The sequence below is a fragment of the Schistocerca cancellata genome, chromosome 2, assembly GCF_023864275.1.
Source record: "Schistocerca cancellata isolate TAMUIC-IGC-003103 chromosome 2, iqSchCanc2.1, whole genome shotgun sequence".
Taxonomy (NCBI): Eukaryota; Metazoa; Arthropoda; class Insecta; order Orthoptera; family Acrididae; genus Schistocerca; species Schistocerca cancellata.
In genome coordinates, this window is record NC_064627.1 from 352,633,845 (window position 1) to 352,655,823 (window position 21,979).

The following is a 21,979-nucleotide window of genomic DNA, read 5'->3' on the forward strand; positions in this document are numbered from 1 at the left end:
CAGGCCGGACACAATCGATGCTCCACTATTCGTTCATCGTTGTTTAGAACCCCCTTAGAACCACCAATTCCACACTCGCCTAATTGTACAAACACGGCATGAGAAATTCGCTTCATCGAGACCGAACTTTTTGTCCCGTGGAACTCATATTCTAATAATGAAGTACTTGACGTAGATTATTTTAGAATTTGTTTTCACCTTTATACTACGTTTTATCGCTTATCACTGAGTCAGCTGTGCCTGACACTGTCCTTCCCATTCAAACAATAGATGAAAGCATCTGTACGCTAACTCTGTATGCTGTTATTCTTATTGTAGTCGACAGTGAGAAGAGTTAATGAAGGTCTCAGCCTAGTCCCTCCTGTGTAAGATCATTCATCTCTGCAGCTAACATCCAGCTTAGCCTCCACAGCATTTACCGCCTCATCTCCCTCCATTAGTAAATAACAATTCCGTAATTCCTAAGTATAAGTCCTATCAACCTAGAATTTCTTTCAGTCAAGTAGTGTCATAAAACTCTCTTCTCCCCATTTAGATTCTGCATCCCTTCGTTAGGTACTCGTTCTACCCACCTAACATTCAGCATTCTCCTGAAGCACCACACTTCAAAAGCTTTTATTCTCTTATCGTCCATCTCCTCCTCCTTCTCCCTCTCTCTGTCCATCACCTCATCCCCTCTCTCTCTCCATCACCTCCTGCCACTCTCTCTTCCCACCTCCTCGTCTCCGTTTCTATGTCCATTTCCTCCCATTTCTCTGTCCATCTCCGCTTTCCCCTCTCCCTCTGACCTTCAACCTTGTTTATTGTTACTGGAAATTCGGATTCTGTAGTAGCTCTAATCATAAAATACTTTCGTGTTTATTAGCAACGTTTCACTATTGTATATTTTATATATATTTGTATACTGAAAAGAATATAGTCTATGTGTGTCTAAATATTTATCAGAATAAAGTGCAAAAATCAGAGGTAAACGGAAAGGTAAATTTTGAGACTTTCAATACCACTGTCTTCCCTTTATACACTCCTGGAAATGGAAAAAAGAACACATTGACACCGGTGTGTCAGACCCACCATACTTGCTACGGACACTGCCAGAGGGCTGTGCAAGCAATGATCACACGCACGGCACAGCGGACACACCAGGAACCGCGGTGTTGGCCGTCGAATGGCGCTAGCTGCGCAGCATTTATGCACCGCCGCCGTCAGTGTCAGCCAGTTTGCCGTGGCATACGGAGCTCCATCGCAGTCTTTAACACTGGTAGCATGCCGCGACAGCGTGGACGTGAACCGTATGTGCAGTTGACGGACTTTGAGCGAGGGCGTATAGTGGGCATGCGGGAGGCCGGGTGGACGTACCGCCGAATTGCTCAACACGTGGGGCGTGAGGTCTCCACAGTACATCGATGTTGTCGCCAGTGGTCGGCGGAAGGTGCACGTGCCCGTCGACCTGGGACCGGACCGCAGCGACGCACGGATGCACGCCAAGACCGTAGGATCCTACGCAGTGCCGTAGGGGACCACACCGCCACTTCCCAGCAAATTAGGGACACTGTTGCTCCTGGGGTATCGGCGAGGACCATTCGCAACCGTCTCCATGAAGCTGGGCTACGGTCCCGCACACCGTTAGGCCGTCTTCCGCTCACGCCCCAACATCGTGCAGCCCGCCTCCAGTGGTGTCGCGACAGCCGTGAATGGAGGGACGAATGGAGACGTGTCGTCTTCAGCGATGAGAGTCGCTTCTGCCTTGGTGCCAACGATGGTCGTATGCGTGTTTGGCGCCGTGCAGGTGAGCGCCACAATCAGGACTGCATACGACCGAGGCACACAGGGCCAACACCCGGCATCATGGTGTGGGGAGCGATCTCCTACACTGGCCGTACACCACTGGTGATCGTCGAGGGGACACTGAATAGTGCACGGTACATCCAAACCGTCATCGAACCCATCGTTCTACCATTCCTAGACCAGCAAGGGAACTTGCTGTTCCAACAGAACAATGCACGTCCGCATGTATCCCGTGCCACCCAACGTGCTCTAGAAGGTGTAAGTCAACTACCCTGGCCAGCAAGATCTCCGGATCTGTCCCCCATTGAGCATGTTTGGGACTGGATGAAGCGTCGTCTCACGCGGTCTGCACGTCCAGCACGAACGCTGGTCCAACTGAGGCGCCAGGTGGAAATGGCATGGCAAGCTGTTCCACAGGACTACATCCAGCATCTCTACGATCGTCTCCATGGGAGAATAGCAGCCTGCATTGCTGCGAAAGGTGGATATACACTGTACTAGTGCCGACATTGTGCATGCTCTGTTGCCTGTGTCTATGTGCCTGTGGTTCTGTCAGTGTGATCATGTGATGTATCTGACCCCAGGAATGTGTCAATAAAGTTTCCCCTTCCTGGGACAATGAATTCACGGTGTTCTTATTTCAATTTCCAGGAGTGTATATTACATATACAGATTTCTATATTATGTGTATAAAAAATACACATACATTAAAGAATTAAGTACCTATAAACAAGCCCGTATTAGAACTCAACTATGTGTCAAAATTTCAAAGCAATCTCCCAAAAACTTTCGAATATCAACGATTTTGAGCAAACACGTTTACCACTATATTACTTATATACCCGGCGGGTTCCAATAGTTATATAAAAACACTTGAGTATTCGAATGCAACGTTGTGTCAAAATTTCAAAGCAGTCCATGAAAAACTGTCAGGGATTGAGTTTTTGAAGAAACAAACATTCGCGTTTGTAGTTACATATAAAATGTAGATGGTTCGATCCAAAATCTCCCGAAGTTTATGACCGATTGCTTTGAACTTTTGACACAACGTTGCCCGGGAGTACGAGTCTATCTTTATAAACCCATTTTTTAAATATAATATATATTTTATTAATTTGATAATAGGATTTAATTTGATAACATATTGTCAAAAAAATGTCAAGAAGTTACAAACACAGTATATATATATATATATTGTTGTGAGCCGGGCCGGCAAAGCGCGTTGCGTGCAGGGGAGCACGCAGCGCTGCTGGGCGGCGGGTCCGCGTGCCGATTGCCTGGCCTCTCTGTTTAGGCCTTCTTCTCGGTCTTCTTTGGCAGCAGGACGGCCTGGATGTTGGCTTTTCCACAGGGCAGTGACTGCGTCACTGCAATTCACTTTGGAGGTATATATATATATGGAGGTGTATATATATATATATATATATATATATATATATATATATATATATATATATATATATATATATATATACACTCCTGGAAATGGAAAAAAGAACACATTGACACCGGTGTGTCAGACCCACCATACTTACTCCGGACACTGCGAGAGGGCTGTACAAGCAATGATCACACGCACGGCACAGCGGACACACCAGGAACCGCGGTGTTGGCCGTCGAATGGCGCTAGCTGCGCAGCATTTGTGCACCGCCGCCGTCAGTGTCAGCCAGTTTGCCGTGGCATACGGAGCTCCATCGCAGTCTTTAACACTGGTAGCATGCCGCGACAGCGTGGACGTGAACCGTATGTGCAGTTGACGGACTTTGAGCGAGGGCGTATAGTGGGCATGCGGGAGGCCGGGTGGACGTACCGCCGAATTGATCAACACGTGGGGCGTGAGGTCTCCACAGTACATCGATGTTGTCGCCAGTGGTCGGCGGAAGGTGCACGTGCCCGTTGACCTGGGACCGGACCGCAGCGACACACGGATGCACGCCAAGACCGTAGGTTCCTACGCAGTGCTGTAGCGGACCGCACCGCCACTTCCCAGCAAATTAGGGACACTGTTGCTCCTGGGGTATCGGCGAGGACCATTCGCAACCGTCTCCATGAAGCTGGGCTACGGTCCCGCACACCGTTAGGCCGTCTTCCGCTCACGCCCCAACATCGTGCAGCCCGCCTCCAGTGGTGTCGCGACAGGCGTGAATGGAGGGACGAATGGAGACGTGTCGTCTTCAGCGATGAGAGTCGCTTCTGCCTTGGTGCCAATGATGGTCGTATGCGTGTTTGGCGCCCTGCAGGTGAGCGCCACAATCAGGACTGTATACGACCGAGGCACACATGGCCAACACCCGGCATCATGGTGTGGGGAGCGATCTCCTACACTGGCCGTACACCACTGGTGATCGTCGAGGGGACACTGAATAGTGCACGGTACATCCAAACCGTCATCGAACCCATCGTTCTACCATTCCTATACCGGCAAGGGAACTTGCTGTTCCAACAGGACAATGCACGTCCGCATGTATCCCGTGCCACCCAACGTGCTCTAGAAGGTGTAAGTCAACTACCCTGGCCAGCAAGATCTCCGGATCTGTCCCCCATTGAGCATGTTTGGGACTGGATGAAGCGTCGTCTCACGCGGTCTGCACGTCCAGCACGAACGCTGGTCCAACTGAGGCGCCAGGTGGAAATGGCATGGCAAGCCGTTCCACAGGACTACATCCAGCATCTCTACGATCGTCTGCATGGGAGAATAGCAGCCTGCATTGCTGCGAAAGGTGGATATACACTGTACTAGTGCCGACATTGTGCATGCTCTGTTGCCTGTGTCTATGTGCCTGTGGTTCTGTCAGTGTGATCATGTGATGTATCTGACCCCAGGAATGTGTCAATAAAGTTTCGCCTTCCTGGGACAATGAATTCACGGTGTTCTTATTTCAATTTCCAGGAGTGTATATATATATATATATATATATATTGTCACGTAGAATAAGATGTAATTAGATGAATGACGAACACTAACTTCACTTATCGAAGGTTTATTCAGCACTTGCACATGCAAGAGCGCGAAGCGAACTGCCTCCGGCCAGAACACATACAGTATATATACAGCTACAAAACATTCCAGTGCAATGATTCTTGCCATTTGTGGATACTTCCAGAATGTAGGTTGGTTGGTTGGTTGGTTTGGGGAAGGAGACCAGACAGCGTGGTCATCGGTCTCATCGGATTAGGGAAGGATTGGGAAGGAAGTCGGCCGTGCCCTTTCAGAGGAACCATCCCAGCATTTGCCTGGAGTGATTTAGGGAAATCACGGAAAACCTAAATCAGGATGGTCGGACGCGGGATTGAACCGTCGTCCTCCAGAATGTACTCGAACCGAATATAGAAATTAAAATTGTACAGTCCAGGTGAGTTTTGAACTCACGGCCCTCCATACAACAGTTTAGTATCATATCCACTAATATATCATATGAAAGCAATAAGGCCTTGGTAGGTCGCTGAAGGGACTTGGCAACACATCTGCACACACAAGTGACCTAATCCCCGTAAATTTCGGGGAGGGGGGCGACGAGCTCTGACTCATCCCAGATGTGTTCGATCGGGTTCTAATCTGGCGAGTTGGGGGGGGGGGGCAGTATATCAATTGGAATTCGTCACTGTGTCCCTCAAACCATTCCATCAAACTCCTGTCCCAGTGACATGACATCTCTCTGCACTAAAGCACGAACGGTGAAACCAGAAACGCGACTAGGAGGTGTCTGCAAAGTAGCTGTGCGCGTGTGGGCTGAGTAGCCACCAGACGTCCTATATTCCGGCAGCAGAAGATGTTCGTAAACCAGAGCCACTGGAAGCAGGGCTCACTGGGCGTGCAGCAGGATCATGCAATTCACATTGACTAATTTGAGTCTGGTGACGTTGCAGCTATCCTCTCGGTCCCTGCAGGAGAAACATAGAACGTCCAAAACGTTATACAATGGTGTGTCGCTCCCAGCGGCTCCATCCGCCACGCAGTCTGTAAAACCCGAATCATTAGTGTAATACTTTGCCTGTCTGTGTGGAGTGGACGTCGCCCGCCGTGGCGGCGCAACAACTCAGGTAAGGTGTGATGGCGCCGTTTATGTAACAACTCCGTCGACAAAGGCCTGAGCATGGGTAGGTGCGGCGGTAAGGCAAGAAGAGCAACAGCACTGGAGGATGTGGAGGAGGCACAAAGTTTTTCCAGCTGTAACACTGCAGGGAGCCTTTCCTGACAGGCTGTTGCACTGCAGGTATATAGTGCCAATACTGTGGGTCTACACATTGGGACTTAGATTTGCATGAAGGAGTAGCAAAAGGGGTTCCTTACACTTATGTAACGCACACTGTACCTGTCCACATTTGCTTCGCTTCACACGAGGGTAAGATCGGCCGTTAAGATCGGCACGACTTCACACCTTGTGCCGGACGTGACATGTGTTTATGCAAGCACTTTGACTTTAGCACTGTCTGCTGCAGTTTCGCAGCAATCATAGTAATCTAGAATATGAAGAGCCTGTTTCAAGGAATGGTCTAGGTACGTAACAAGAGTTCCCAAAACCGACAGTCAGCTACATTATGCGTGATAGTGTAACGAACCATCGTATCACTGTAGTATTTGCCACAGTTACATTCGAATCTACACTGTCTAGTGAGGTCTTGCAAATCATTGACCCACTGACAGTATGTCTGCCCATGTTGCTTATGCAACCTAAAGAATTTGTAACAGGCAGCCTCCACTTGAACTATGTCCCGGTAATACCTCACATTCGGTTGGACGACGGTTTAAACCCGTGTCCGAACATCCACATTTATGTTTCCCTTGATATCCCTAAATCGATTCAGGCAAATGCCGGGATGGTTCCTTTGAAAAGGCACAGCCGACTTTCTTCTCAGTCCTTCCCTAATTCGATTGGACAGATTATCTCACTGTTTGGTCACCTCCCCCAAGTCAACCAACCATCCACATAATACTTCGTAAGCGCTTGCAGAAGGTGTTTGTATTGGGCGTGAGAAATAACTTGGCGTAAAGTCTATAAGCAGTCACTCATGACGTGGCTAACTAATGTCTGTCAGCACCAGGTACGTGGTGTACTGCGTCATGTGCGTTGAACTGTGCAACGTACTCTGTCCAGTCCCTGTTCGCCTCGACTAACGAAATAGCGGCACATTCAGGGGCAGTGCATGCAGTGACGCTGCTATTGGGCCCGGCATCTTGCGTGAAGTCATCTGCGCCGTCGTGTTGCGATTCAACACTACAAGCAGTTGCGCCATTTGTTGACACTGACACTGAATAAACTGGTAAACCGAGTAGATCAACCGCAGGTGGACCAGCAGGATATTGTGAAGGAGTAGCCATTGTAAATTGCGCAGTGCATAAATACATACAGTGGTTAGATTAGGTTAATATTAGTTCCATGGATCATGAACACGACATTTCGTAATGATGTGGAACGATTAAGTTAATTTAACAACATAATTAAGTTAATATAACAACTTTTTTTATTTTTTGTTTCTTTTAATTTTCTAATAATTTTTTTTGTTTGGTTTTTTTCTTATTTTCTTAATTTATATCTAAAACTTCCTCTATGGAGTAGATGAAGTTGTCATTCAGAAATTCTTTTAATTTCTTCTTAAATACTTGTTGGTTATCTGTCAGACTTTTAATACTATTTGGTAAATCACCAAAGACTTTAGTGGCAGTATAATTCACCCCTTTCTGTGCCAAAGTTAGATTTAATCTTGAATAGTGAAGATCATCCTTTCTCCTAGTATTGTAGTTATGCACACTGCTATTACTTTTGAATTGGGTTTGGTTGTTAATAACAAATTTCATAAGAGAGTATATATACTGAGAAGCTTCTGTGAATATCCCTAGAGTCTTAAATAAATGTCTGCAGGATGATCTTGAGTGGACTCCAGCTATTATTCTGATTACATGCTTTTGTGCAATAAATACTTTATTCCTCAGTGATGAATTACCCCAAAATATGATGCCATATTGATTTACACGATCAAAAGCCTTTGAGAGATCACAAAAAATCCCAATGGGTGGTGTTCGGTTATTCAGACAATTCAAAATTTGATTGGTGAAAGCATATACGGAATTTTCTGTTGAAAAACATTTCTGGATACCTAACTGACATTTTGTTAGTACTTCATTTTTACAGATATGTGAAGCTACTCTTGAATACATTACTTTCTGAAAATTTTTGGATAAAGCTGTTAGAAGGGAGATTGGATGGTAATTGTTGATATCAGATCTATCCCCTTTTTTATGCAAAGGTGTAACAATAGCATATTTCAGTCTATCAGGGAAAATGCCCTGTTCCAGAGAGCTATTACACAGGTAGCTGAGAATCTTACTTATCTGTTGAGAACAAGCTTTTAGTATTTTGCTGGAAATGCCATCAATTCCATGTGAGGTTTTGCTTTTAAGCAAGTTTATTATTTTCCTAATTTCAGAGGGAGAAGTGGGTGACATTTCAATTCTATCAAATTGCATAGGTATGGCCTCTTCCATCAACAGCCTAGCATCCTCTAATGAACACCTGGATCGTACTATATCCACAACATTTAGAAAATGATTATTGAAAATATTTTCAACTTCTGACTTTTTGTTCGTAAAGTTTTCATTCAATTTGATGGTAATACCGTCTTCCTGTGCTCTTGGTTGACCTGTTTCTCTTTTAATAATATTCCAAATTGTTTTAATTTTATTATCAGAGTTGCCGATTTCAGACATGATGCACATACTTCTGGTTTTTTTAATAACTTTTCTTAATATAGCACAGTAGTTTCTATAATGTTTGATAGTTTCTGGGTCACTACTCTTTCTTGCTGTCAGATACATTTCCCTTTTCCGGTTACAAGATATTTTTATACCCTTAGTAAGCCATGGTTTGTTACATGGTTTATTATGAGTATATTTAACTATTTTCTTGGGGAAGCAGTTTTAAAATGCATTTACAAAAGTGTCATGAAATAAATTATATTTTAAATTGGCGTCAGGTTCACGGTACATCTCATCCCAGTCTAACTGCTGTAGGCTTTCCCTGAAATTTGCAATTGTTAAATCGTTGACAGAACATACTACTTTGGAGGACTGTTTAGCACTGCTGAATAGAGCTATGTCATATATTGTAACTAGCTGTGCACCATGATCAGAAAGACTATTCTCAACAGGCTGAGCATTTATCTGGTTAAACTTATCTTTGTCTATAAAGAAGTTATCTATCAGTGAGCTGCTATCCTTTACCAACCAAGTAGGAAAATCAATAACGGGTGTCAAATTGAAAGAACCGAGTAAAACTTCAAGGTCATTTTTCCTATTACCCTCTTTCAGAGAATCTACATTGAAGTCCCCACAAATAATAATTTGCTTCCCCCTGTCTGAAAAAGATAGCACAACAAGGAGTCCAAATGTTTCAGAAATAGATGAAAATTTCCCGATGGGGACCTATATACAGTTACAATTATAAATGTGCCTTTATTTAATTTAAGCTCACAGGCACATGCTTCTATATGTTTCTCTACACAAAACTTTTTTGTTTCTATACTTTTTGCACAATGATAACTTTTGACATACATGGCAACTCCTCCTTTCTCCATATTTTCTCTAATTACATGTGCAGAGAGCTTATATCCACTTACATTTACCTTATCCATATCAGTAACAATGTGATGCTCAGACAGGCATAGTATGTCTATTTCATCCTCAGCTTCTAAATCTTCTAAACAAACCAGAAGCTCATCTATTTTATTCTTTAAACTCCCAATATTTTGATGAAATATACTTACATTATTTTTAATTATACTTTTATGAGAACCTTTCCTTATTCCAACATTTGCAGTACTGTCCTGTCTGAGTTTCTCATTGTGCTTAGGCCTAGTTCCTATACCAGTGGTCACATTGTGTTCAGAGAGACAGATTATGTCAACTGGTTGGATGACTTTAATTCATCAATGCAATTACCTAGGACTGAGAAACAACTTGGTGGAGATAAAATTTCTGGTGATAGGTGAAAATTTATAATTGACAGCTGTGATTGGTGATCCAATGTGCTAGAATTGTGCCGTTTAATTTCTTTCCTAAACTGAAGATTTGTTTCAATCTTGACCTCTCATAGAACTTGACATCTTTCTGTCTTACCTATCCTAAAAAAGGTGCTACTCCAACAGCTGTAACCACTGGTATTTTACCATTCATGGCAGTGCCTCCCCCTCTTAAATTTCCTGCTATTACCCCAGCCAGTTTACCCTTCCCTTTCCTGTTGAGATGTATGCCGTGCCTAGTATAGTCCCACCTACTGAGAGAATCAACAGGAACCACACCAATATGAGCCCCTGCACCCGACCCAAGCGGCCGTTCCAACTCCAAATTAACTCTCCTAACAGAAGAGTTCAAATGAGGTCGGTCATGGCGTCTCAGGACAGATACAAATTAAACACTGGAGTGTCTCGGTGCCGACGCAGTCTTCACCAGGTCACACTGTACACTGTACCCAGGATCTCTGTCAAACCTACTTTTAACGTTCACCACAAAACTGTCAGACTTAGTTCTAGGCCTGTTCCTTCTGTTACCTGTTGCCACTTCCCACCTCTCTTTGCCCTTCTCCCTCCTTAACCTGTCCAGATCTTCCCTAGCCTGATCTAGCTCAGCCTGAAGGGCAGCAATTTTCCCCTCCTGTTCCACTATATTCCTATCTCTGCTGCAAATCCTACATAACCACTGACGAGCCTGATCCACTTTCCCGACACCCACGCCACTGCAGTCCCCCAATGAAAAAAAACTACTGCATCCATCACACCAAACCCCGGAACTAGCAATTCTACGGTTTTCGTTGATAACTTTCGACTCGGTACAGGGATCCTTACTTCAAATTAATACATTTATCGTTCTCCATCATCCTAGAAAGTCTGTAACATCATCACGGAAACACCCCTTGTATACATACATTTACAGACGCCCGCGCCTGTAACTTTGACGCTCTGTAGTCTCGTTGGATGACGTTTCTGCACATGGGTTCCTATTCAAAAGACGATGTACTCACTCCCCTCTACAAGTCCTAGAAGTCTGTAACGGGAATTTCCGACTACCCTGTATATAGTTTATAGTTAATCTTTTGGATAGTAACGACATTGTTCCGTCGTTATTTCCATTTCGTATAAAATTACTGTGCCATTCATGCTGACTCAGTGTTGATGACACATATCAGCGGAACTACTCTGCGTATTTTAGGTAACCTGGTAAATCTGAGTTTCCTTTCACGTACAACTTTCAAATATTTTGTATGATAGGTAATACCTTTTTTTGTTTCTTCTTTTCATTAATTCACTGTAAATATGAACATGCCCAAATTTAGCCGAAACTTGTCACATCAATAAAATTATGATCTAGGCTGAGTTTTGTTTATAAAATTACAACACATCACTATTTCCCCTGGTGACATAATACCGCTCTCCATGAATGCAGTAGTCAATTGTTGTACTGTGAACCGACGGAAAACGCCCATCAAGATATTCTCACCGCAAGAATGTAAGTTGTGACGTGAGGCAATAGCCACAGCTGGTGATCACACCTCGTGGGAATGAAAGAAAGCGAGTGTTATCTGTCTGTTATCCAACGGCACGCTTATCATATCACGCTTGGAACAGTTTGGTCGAAATCAGTAAATGGAGCAGTTTTGTAATACTCTTGACATTCTGAGATTAGTGAACAAGCCGATTTTAAAGGACTTGGAGTGGGGAAAGTTACTATAAGAGTTCGATGCTGACGCTCTCAATCTTATCCGTGGAAAGAGCTGAAACCAACTGACATGTCCGCGCCTTTGGCTTGGTTCCTTTTCTCTGTGGTGGTCTCGGCCGTTGTGGTAAGCAAGCCTATTTGTATATTTATTACAAAAATAGATTCAGAACAAACCACCTGACACTAATCTTTATACATAATCAAAACGTTCATGTTGTAAAAACATAACACGCTGAGACTTGCCGTTACATCTGAAATAGTTGTTGCAGTGCAATGTACATTACACTTTACGTTGGGCTTGGTGTAAATAAACACTCTGGCTTTTGCAACTCAATCTCTCCAACTGAGAAAGTTCCTTTACTTACAGGCTGATACATCGCTCTCTTCGAGTGCTACGGAATGCTCTACTGTTTTCAATTTCATAATCATACAGATCCACCTAAAATGCTGTGGGAAATTTAGATCCGTTCAGTGAATTTATATATGAGGTGAACTTCCAAAATTGACAGATCTTTGACCAGGATCTGACATTAGTCTTCATGGATGGCCCTTCTTATGAGCTGGTTTTAAATTTTCTGCGTTTCCCAGTACTCTCTGTTGCAGCGAGTGTAGCAGTTTGTACCAAAAATTCTTAGTTCCTCCTTTAAACAAGTTTTCAGTGACAGCCGGTCAGTTCAACCAAGCATTCTTGATGAGCCCTTTGTCATTGGTAAGCATTGTTAATGCAATAGAACCATAGTCGCCAATCCTTCTGTCATTTTAAAAATCTCGAAAATACTGACTCTGTTTGTAGCCAGGAGGCCTAAAATATTTCTTTCACGACTGAGTTGTCGGACTAGTTGTTTGAGGCAGTATTAATCAGCAAGAATGTTCGTCCTTATAGCCAGTAGCGTATGTTTCCCATCCGATACTGTGCAAGTTAGTCTCTCCTACTACTACCGCATACATAGGGTATTTCCGTGCTGTTCAGTAAGGCTACCGTTGAATAACTCAGTATCTCACTTTCGGTACTTCTTAAATTCAAGATACAAAGGAATTACGACGTGGACCTGTTTGTGAACATTGATTTTTATCAATGGGCGAAGTTGAAACTTTGTGCCAGACCGGAATTCGAACCCAGGTCTCCTGATTACTAGGCAGATGTTCCGGTCACTGAGCCATGTGAACACATTGATTATCACACCTGTACGGATTACCCTAACACCCCTTCCGCCAGATCCAAATTCTCATCTTATGCGAAAGAACAGTCGCCACTCATACAATTAACCCTTTCATGGATAAAATTCATTTTTACAGAATTTTAAAATATTAAGGTGACAACGGTTTCTTTTCAGTCCCATTATTATATTTTCACTACCAAAATATTTTTTAAGTACTCCATTTTTTCACAACAGGAAGTGGGACACATACGTCCCATGAACCATGAAGAGTTGATAATAGCCAGATCAAGAAAAAAATTGAATAGTAGATGCCACCATTTTATGGAACGTCTGCCTACCATATATCTTTCACGTAGCTGATCAAATCGGTCAGCGCCGCCCATTGTGTTATTGTAATGACTTACTACTTCAGGACAGGATACAGTTACCTTAGAGCCATTTTTCAGTTTTCTTTCAATAAATTTGACATCTTTTGGATTGTTGTATGTGGAAAGAAGGCAAACTGCTTTGTTGTCCTGCCATTTCACAGCAGCTACACCACACTTTACTGCAAACTGAAACTCTCCACGTTTGAGATCACTTTTTCTGTTTTCTAATATTCCTGGTAGTCCCTTCCTCTTTCCTCTTACAGTTCCACAACTATAGAGGCCTTTGTTCCTCAGTCCTTTCATCAACTTGTAAGTTGTGAAGAAATTATCGAAAACAATGATTATGCCTGTGTAAAAAAAATGGTTGACACAGTTCCAGAACCAATCGTTCACAAATCTGATAATTCTTGAAGTCTTGTATTGGGGTGCTCTATTTACCAGTGTACACTTCAAAATTTGAAACAAAACTGCTTTTCGAGCCGGCAAGACACCAAATTTTGTAGCCCCTCTTCGTTGGCTTCATGGGCATATACTGTTTGAGAGACGTACGTCCCTTGAATGCCTTGATTCGTCTACTGCTAATGTAGAAGTGGCTCATATACTGCTAAACAGTTTTTGTTTAGTGCTGTAATAATGGATCTAATTTTATAAAGTTTGTCATTGTTTGGATCTGTTTTTGGAGGAAGAATAACACTGTTGTCATTGCAGTGCAGGTTCTGTACGATTTTCTTGTATCTTGACAGTGTCATGACGTTTGAAACTGAACTCACTTTCAACATTGGATCTGAACTCCAGTAACTGTCAGCTGCTGGTAGTTGATGGGTACCCATTATAATGAGCATGCCTATGAATGCCTTCAGTTCAGGAACAGTTATTTCTTTCCATTTTTCCTTCTGAGCAGCATATAAATTTTTTTGAAAACATACGTGCTCCATAATGTTTTTGCAAAAAAGTTTCTCAAAATAAACACATTCACTGTCTGTTACACTGAAATCTACTTTCGATTTTGGCTCCATACACAGAATCACAGTGTTTTCAAAACATGTAGTATCATCACCCCAGTCATTGTCAGAATCACTTACATCTTGATCTCCTGTCTTTAGAGTGTTTATAACACCTGCATTATGTTTAGCTTTTTCATAAGAGTTCTCATCAGCGAAAATATCAGGAAAGACATTTGCAATTCTACTGTCAGTGTTATTTGTTGTTTGTGAAATGTCTGAACTACCACCTGCTGTTCGATTTTCTGATACCTCATGTGGCATACCACTTCTAGATGACTCTGCATCGGAAGTATTGTCCTCTTCAAGATAATCAGCTTCAGCTTCCGAATCCTCAAGATCATCTGGCCGCGAGAAGAGATAATGGAGAATCTCACTGTCTTTCAGTATCTGCAAAATAGTAATGATAATTCATTAATAGCAAGCTTTAACTGTATTATTTTCAGTGTGAAAAGGAATAAAACAGCATCACATTATATTTCAAACCGTTAAATAACTTTACAAATAATGTCTGCTCACCGCCTTCTCTATTGCCTTTGCAGTGCAGTCCCGATTTGTTCTCAGGCTCAGTACAGTCGTCCCTAGATGGCAGCACCATTCAGAGCTGGGTGGCATATATCCCGACACTCGAACTGGCGCTCAAAGTTAGTGGGACATATATGACCCATCAACCACGAAAGGGTTAAGTCGAGACTGGCCAGTGATTCTTTCAGTGCAACTGCCCACGGCGGTCGAGCTCTTACAGGAATCGGAGAAACGCCGCGAGTAATGAGGGTAATGGGCAGGGGCACTACGTCAGTAGTGTGTGGGTAAGTTGAGAATTTGGGTCTGACGGGAGACGTGCTAGGGTAGTCTGGGCAGCAGCGATGACCACTGTCTCCGGATGGCTCAGTGGTGAGTGCATCTACCTATTAAGCAACAGACCCGAGTTCGAATCCTGAGACAGCATAAATTTTCCCCATTAATGGAAATCAATGCGCACTAGCAGTTACATGTCGTAATTGCTTCGTGTCTTGACTTGATAACAGGTTCAGGATCAAAATTGTCTCTGTTCTTTCTGACATGTTCCAAAGAACAGACATCACGCATATAACTTCTTAAATTCCCGTTTGCCGCACAGCCACGCCATGTTCCGGTGCCCCTGACACAACTAAGCCATCAGGGCAGTACGGTTCGTGGGAGTCAGTCACTATCCAACAGTCGTGATAAGAGTGATGCCAGGCGAGAGCAGCGCCAACTGCTTGCAAATGCTGAAATTATATGTAAGCAGTACGGTCGGTACATATTTCTCCGATGGTCAGGCAACATGTTTTAAGCAGTTTTGTTATCTGATCATATATTGCAAGGTTCACTGAATCGGCATTTTCGGTGAGCAAGTGGAGGTTTAAATATAATACGGCCTCGTTCCTGGACTTCAGTGCTTTGATGTTCTGTTGGCGACTTGAGCACCGCTCATCTTTAGCACATTCAACTGTATTCCCGTCGCGGTACTCAGTGACCAATTTTGAGGTACAACCCTGAATGTAACGTCAGCTTAACTATTGTTTTTATTAATACTGTTTTCAATATCGTTATGTACGTAGGAATATTTAGTAGCAGTTTGTACAAGAACGTTATGCTAATTGCTTTTTGTCGCAGTCTTATTTGTTCAAACTTGTAAACGTAGGATTATTTGTTATGTTTGCGTATTTGGTTCTATTAAGGGCAATTTGTATTTCGTTTTAAATTACATAAAATAATTATTTAAAAAGTTTTATTCTAACTGTATAATTTTTGTGGATCCATACACAAAATTTATTTTTCCTGTTATGAATTACTATAAAAGGTTGAGTGAGTTACACATTTTTTATTAACATCACTATTCTCACTGGTCTGAAGGGACTCGCCAAGTATTACTTTCCTTTGCCAACCTCTTCATTTCAGAGCAGCACTTGCAGCCTACGTCCTCAACTATTTGATGGGTGTATTTCCGTCTCTATCTTCCTCTATATCTTTTACCCTTTTGTACCATGGGAGTTATTCCCTGGTGTCGAAAGAGATGTCTTGTCATCCTGTATCTTCTTCTTGTCAGTGTTTTCCACATATTCTTTTCCTCGCAGATTCTGCGAAGAACCTCCTCATTCCATATCGATTCACCTAATTTCCAACATTCTTCTGTAGTAACACATTTCAATTGCATCTATTCTGTTATGGTTTTCCCACAGTCCGTGTTTCACTATCATACAATGCTGTGCTCCAAACGTACATTCTTAGAAAATAATTCCTCAAATTAAGGTCTATGTTTGATACCTGTACACTTCTCTTGGCCAGGAATGCCGCTTCGCCTTTTGTCTTCTTTTCGTTCCTCCTTTCTCTGTCCGTCACAGGTTGCTTTCAGGGTGGCAGAATTCCTTAACTTCGTCTCCTTCGTGATCATCAACTTTGATGTTCAGCTTCTACCAATTCTCGTTTCTGCTGCTTCTCATTACTTTTGGTTTTCTTCCGTTTACTCTCTTCTATTTTCTGTAGTCAGACCGTTCATTCCATTCAACAGATATTGTAGTACGTCTTCACTTTCGCTGAGGATAGCAACGTCATCAGCGAATTTTATCATTGATATCATTTCATTCTAAATTTTAATATCGCTCTTGAATCTTTCTTTTATTTCCATAAATGCTTCTTGGACGTATAGATTGAACGGTAGGGGCGAAAGATCACAGTGTTACACCGTATTTACTAAGCTCTTCGTTGCTGGTCTTCAAGTCCTATTTTTCCCATTTGAGTCTTGTATATACTGCTTATTACCGGCTTTTCCTATAACTCATGCCTATTTTACTCAGAATTTCGAACATTTTACTCTCTTTAACATTTTTTCTAGACAGACAAATCCTAAGAGTGTGTTTTCATGTTTCTTCATTGTTGCTTCCGTTATCAAGTTCATAGTCAGATCTGCCTCTCTGGTTCCTTTACCTTTCACAAAGCCAGACTGATGATCATCTGACTGATCTTCATTTTTCTTTCCTGTTCTTGTATTATTCTTGCCAGCAGCTTGGATAAATGAGCCGTTACGCTGATTGTGCGATGGTTCCGGCACGTAACTGTCCTTGCTATCTTCGTAGTTCTATCGTTGACATTTCTTGGAAGTCAGATAGTAAGTCGCGAGTCTCACTGATGCTACGTACCTCTTGACAATGCCTTCATTGATTTTAGAAATTACGAAGGAATGTTATCTGTTGTTTCCACCATATTTGACATCAAATCTTCCAAACCTCATTTAAACCCTGACTTGTAACGTAGGATTTGCGTGGAGCTATGTACGGGCCGAGGGTTGTGTTTGCTTGGGCTCAATTCAACAACCAATTTATTAACCATAAAATCTTCTGGTCAGCAGAACAAATGGTTCAAATGGCTCTAAGCAATATGGGACTTAACATCTGAGGTCATCGGTCCCCTAGACTTAGAACTACTTAAACCTAACTAACCTAAGGACATCACACACATCCATGCTCGAGGCAGGATTCGAACCACGACCGCAGCAGCAGCACGGTTCCGAACTGAAGCGCCTAGAACTGCTCGGCCACAACAGCCGGCTCAGCAGAATAGTAACAGTCAAACACAACTTAACATGTAGCACAAGTTATTTCTGAATACGGTGCTCAGTCAAGAGAACAACACTTAAATTACTGTCTGAGTAAAGTAAAGGAATTCAGTGAAACAGAATTCAAATGAAACTATCCCCAAGACAGTGGGGAAACATCAGTAATAAAAAAATATATGGTCATTGTCCAGAGGAAAATACAATAAATGTAGGTTCAACAATTAATTGTAGGACAGTAAGGCAACTATTAACAGAATTAAGACCATCCACAAAACATGCAGCTGAGGATTGATCTAGGCCTACTCCCAACAACAACTAGGCATAACGAAAAGCTACTGTCCGCTGTCTACAGAACCGCCTATGCATACCGTACATCACAATATATGCTTCTCTAAAATGAAACATAATAATGATTCACTCAAACCAAACAATATCACGCTCACAGACTCCTAAAGGCAACATCATCTTCTCTACCAGAAAACGTACAAATCAACCACACTCGTGGGGTGTGGTTAACGAAATCAAGTTGGTTCACACTTTTAGAGAACATATTCGCGCGCTCGGTGTGCCATCACAGAACAATCATGACACATCGCACTGTAACCATGGATTTTTCGTGTGTATTGGGAGGGAGTGGAGCCCCTTCACGGCGACACCGGCATGATGGCCAACACTAAAGTTCTACTGCCACCTCAGCGTATTGTTTAGTTTTCACTAAGTGAGGTCTCGAAGGATGTGTGTACTGCAATGTTTCCGTACATCTGGTTATGATTAATCATTAATACACTCTCATCTTGAGATAGATCGGGTCGAAAGCTGGACAAGGGGTAGCAGTTTGATTGGCCGGGTGAGGGGGCGGGGGGGTGAGTGGGTGGGGGGGGAGTGAGTGCCAAGGCAAGAGCCAAGGGGAAAAAACCTATGCGATAGTTGGGTCGAGTTGTAAGAGCAGTAGCCGCTTTTCGGGTTCTAAGAACAGTAGCGGTTTTCTTCCTGCCTGCGACAGGCGACAAGGCGGATACCATTGACATTGTGGGGCGGTGTGACTCGGCGGCTGCAGCTGGGTACCGGTGGCTTCTCGGACAGCATCAGCATGCCTGTAACAGTTGGGTTGATACTATAACTGTTCAGTACGAGATCTATTAGGAATGTAAAGGACGATAGGTCGCAAAATAGAAACCACAGTGAAAATCAAAATTCTTTTATTTGCAACAGCTATACCTTCCAGCTACTTCTCTACATAGCCGCTGCTCCAACTTAGACATGTGTCATAGCGTTGCACCAGCTTTCCAGTACAGAAGGCAGTCCGACAATTTTCTAAGCTGGACTGCAGCTCGTTGTCTATGCCAAAATGTTGTCAGCGGTTAACCAGACCAGAGATGAAAATCACAACGAGACAAGGCCGGGATGATTGGATGGTGATCAAACACTTCCCATCGAAAACGCTACAGGAACATCTCCATTCCCCTGCAGTACGCACCCGGGAACTGTCATGAAGAAGGAAATGCATGACCGTTACGTTATGTGGGGTCGCGTGAAACTGGTCGAATTATCTCGGCATTGTGGGACACACTAATTTCTAGGCATTTTCACGCACTCGTTGTGCGCTCAGAACTGAAAGGAGTTACGTGACGCTATCTGCTGGCATACTAAAGACACTGCCCAACACATATGTTCAATGCGCAATCGAATCTTCACTGTGATTACCATTTCGCGACCGCTCGTTCCTTACTTTCCGAACAGCCCTCGTATATTGTATCACTTGGCGTCCATGATTCAACTGTCGGCTACTAAAGCAAGTAAGGAGTGCTCCCCTCGAAATGCAGAAGCCCCCGTCTCCTCCTCATATGGAATCACTGTCCTCTGTCCCAGGGAAAGACGCTAGCCGCTCCACAGGGCAGTTCTTGCCCACACTGCAGCCATACCCCATGCTGAACATCAGCGATGTCCCGTTGGCAGCTCCATGGCGTACCAGCTTGAAGAGGGTGTTTCGTTCGTCTCCGTGCAGCAACTGACTCATTCCAACTCCTTCGGGTCCAGCCCGACGTTAGGGACACCTCGCTCGATGCGTCATTAAGGCTCCTGTCGAGGCACCACAGGCTTGTCCTCCGCTTACACCATGGCGACGGAGCTGGCCTCCAGAAGATTCTGTTCGTTCCACTCGCGGCAACTGACTCGTCCGCTGTGCTCCCCGTCACACCATAGCCCCAGCGGTGCTCAGGGCTGTCTCGCGACTCCAGCACTACACGAAGCCAAGCATGAATCTCCAGCCGCGGGCAGAGCTAACGTGCCTCTCGACACGTCATAGACACTAATATTGGGTCTCCTATGTCGTCGATATCGTCTCCAATTTCTTCTTCTATACAGTTATCAGTCATAGAGGCCTTCAGTGTCTCTTTCCATCTATTCGCACTCTCTTCTGTGTTCAGCAATGGAATTCCCAACGCACACTTAATTTTGCCGCCCTTTTAATTTGATCGAAGATCGTTTTGACTTTCCTATAAGCTGTGTCAACCTTCCCTGTGTCAACCCTTCTAACAATCATTTTTTTCTCGATTCTTCACATTTTTTCTGCACCCATTTCACCTTGGTTTTCCTGTACTTCCTGTTTATTTCATTCCTAAGTGATTTATATTTCAGTATTCCAGTCTCCTCCTGAAGATTTTTGTACTCGTCCTTAATTCTTTCATCTATCAGTTGAAGTATTTCCTCTGTTAGCCAAGGTTTCTTGGCAGTTACCTTCCTGTTGCTTGTCCAGCATCCGCGATTGCTCTTTCCTACTGTGATATTGCTTATCGTAATGTCCACACACTTAGAGAACTTCAAGCGAGTTTCATCGGTTCTCAGTACTTCAGTATCCCATTATACTGTGTGTACTGTGTATTGAACTGTGGACCTAGAAACGACGGTGAGACTTCGTCCCCACCGTAGCCCTCTGTGGTTCACAACCCCACAACAGGCTACAGCAGTCTACCCACCCCACCGCTGCCCCTCACCGAACCCAGGGATATTGTGCGGTTCGGCCCAAAGTGGAGCCCCCAGGAACGTCCCATACCAGACGAGTGTAACCCCAAATGTTTGCATGGTAGACTAATTACGGTATAAGCGTACGTGGAGACAGTGTTGGCGCATCAATCGCCGACATAGTGTAACTGAGGTGGAATAGCGGGAACCAGCCCGCATTCGCCCAGGCAGATGGAAAACCGCCTTAAACACCATCCACAGGCTGGCTGGCACACCGGACTTGGACACTAATCCGCCGAGTGGATTCGTGCCGGGGACCGGCACGCCATCCCGCTCGAGAAGCAGCGAGTTAGACTTCGCAACTAGCCGGGCGGGCTCAGTATCCCATTACCTTCCACATAGATTCATCCGGACGATTGTCTTGAACTTCAGCCTACTGTTCATTATTACTAAATTGTGATTTTAGTCTCTGTCTGCTCCTGGGTACATAATACATTGCAATGTCTGATTTCTGAATCTGACTCTGCCCATTATGTAATCCAGTTGGAATCTTTTCATGTCTTTGCGCCCTTTCCAATTACACATGCTGCTCTTGTGATTCTAGAACAGAGTATTCGCTGTTACCATCTGAAAATTATTGCAGAGTTCGATTAGCCTTCATCCTATCTCATTCCTTCTGGCATGCCCATATTTTCCCGTCACCCTTCTTGCATTCTTTCTCCTACAACCGCGTTCCAACCCCCGTGATTGTTAGATTATCATCTCCCTTTACGTACCGAATTACCCGTACAATACCCCCGTTTATTTTCTCTGTCCCTTCATTCCCTGCTTACTAAATCGGCATGTACACCTGAAATATTGTTGTGGCCGTTGTTTTCTGTCGAATTTTATGGAAACAACCCCGTTACTGAACCGATCATAGTAACTCATTCTCTGCCCAGTCTTCCTATTCATGACGAATAATACTGGCGTTACACTTTTTCTGCTGCTGCTGTTATCACCCTATTTTCGCCTAAACATAAATCCTTATTTTTCTTTCCATTTTACTTCTCTGACCACTTCTGTATCTCGATTGAGCCTCTGCATTTCCATTTTGAGTTTGTCTCGCCTTCCTATCACGTTCAGGCTTATTACATTCCACGTTCCGACTCGCAGAATGTTACCCTTTCGTTGGTTGTTGCCCGCATCTCGTGGTCGTGCGGTAGCGTTCTCGCTTCCCACGCTCGGGTTCCCGGGTTCGATTCCCGGCGGGGTCAGGGATTTTCTCTGCCTCGTGATGGCTGGGTGTTGTGTGCTGTCTTTAGGTTAGTTAGGTTTAAGTAGTTCTAAGTTCTAGGGGACTGATGACCATAGATGTTAAGTCCCATAGTGCTCAGAGCCCTCGTTGGTTGTTCCATCTTATTCTCATGTTCACTTC

The 21,979-nt window shown here is 43.8% G+C and overlaps 1 protein-coding gene across 1 annotated transcript in view; it reads left to right on the top strand.

The window, feature by feature from the left end:
• The first annotated feature begins 11,550 nt into the window (after positions 1–11,550).
• LOC126153953 (venom carboxylesterase-6-like) overlaps positions 11,551–21,979 on the top strand; it is a 127,972-nt gene continuing 117,543 nt past the window's right edge. The window contains exon 1 of the mRNA XM_049916104.1: positions 11,551–11,619. Coding sequence (XP_049772061.1) covers positions 11,566–11,619 — 54 coding nt within the window. The 5' untranslated portion in view covers positions 11,551–11,565. The remainder of the gene's footprint in view (positions 11,620–21,979) is intronic.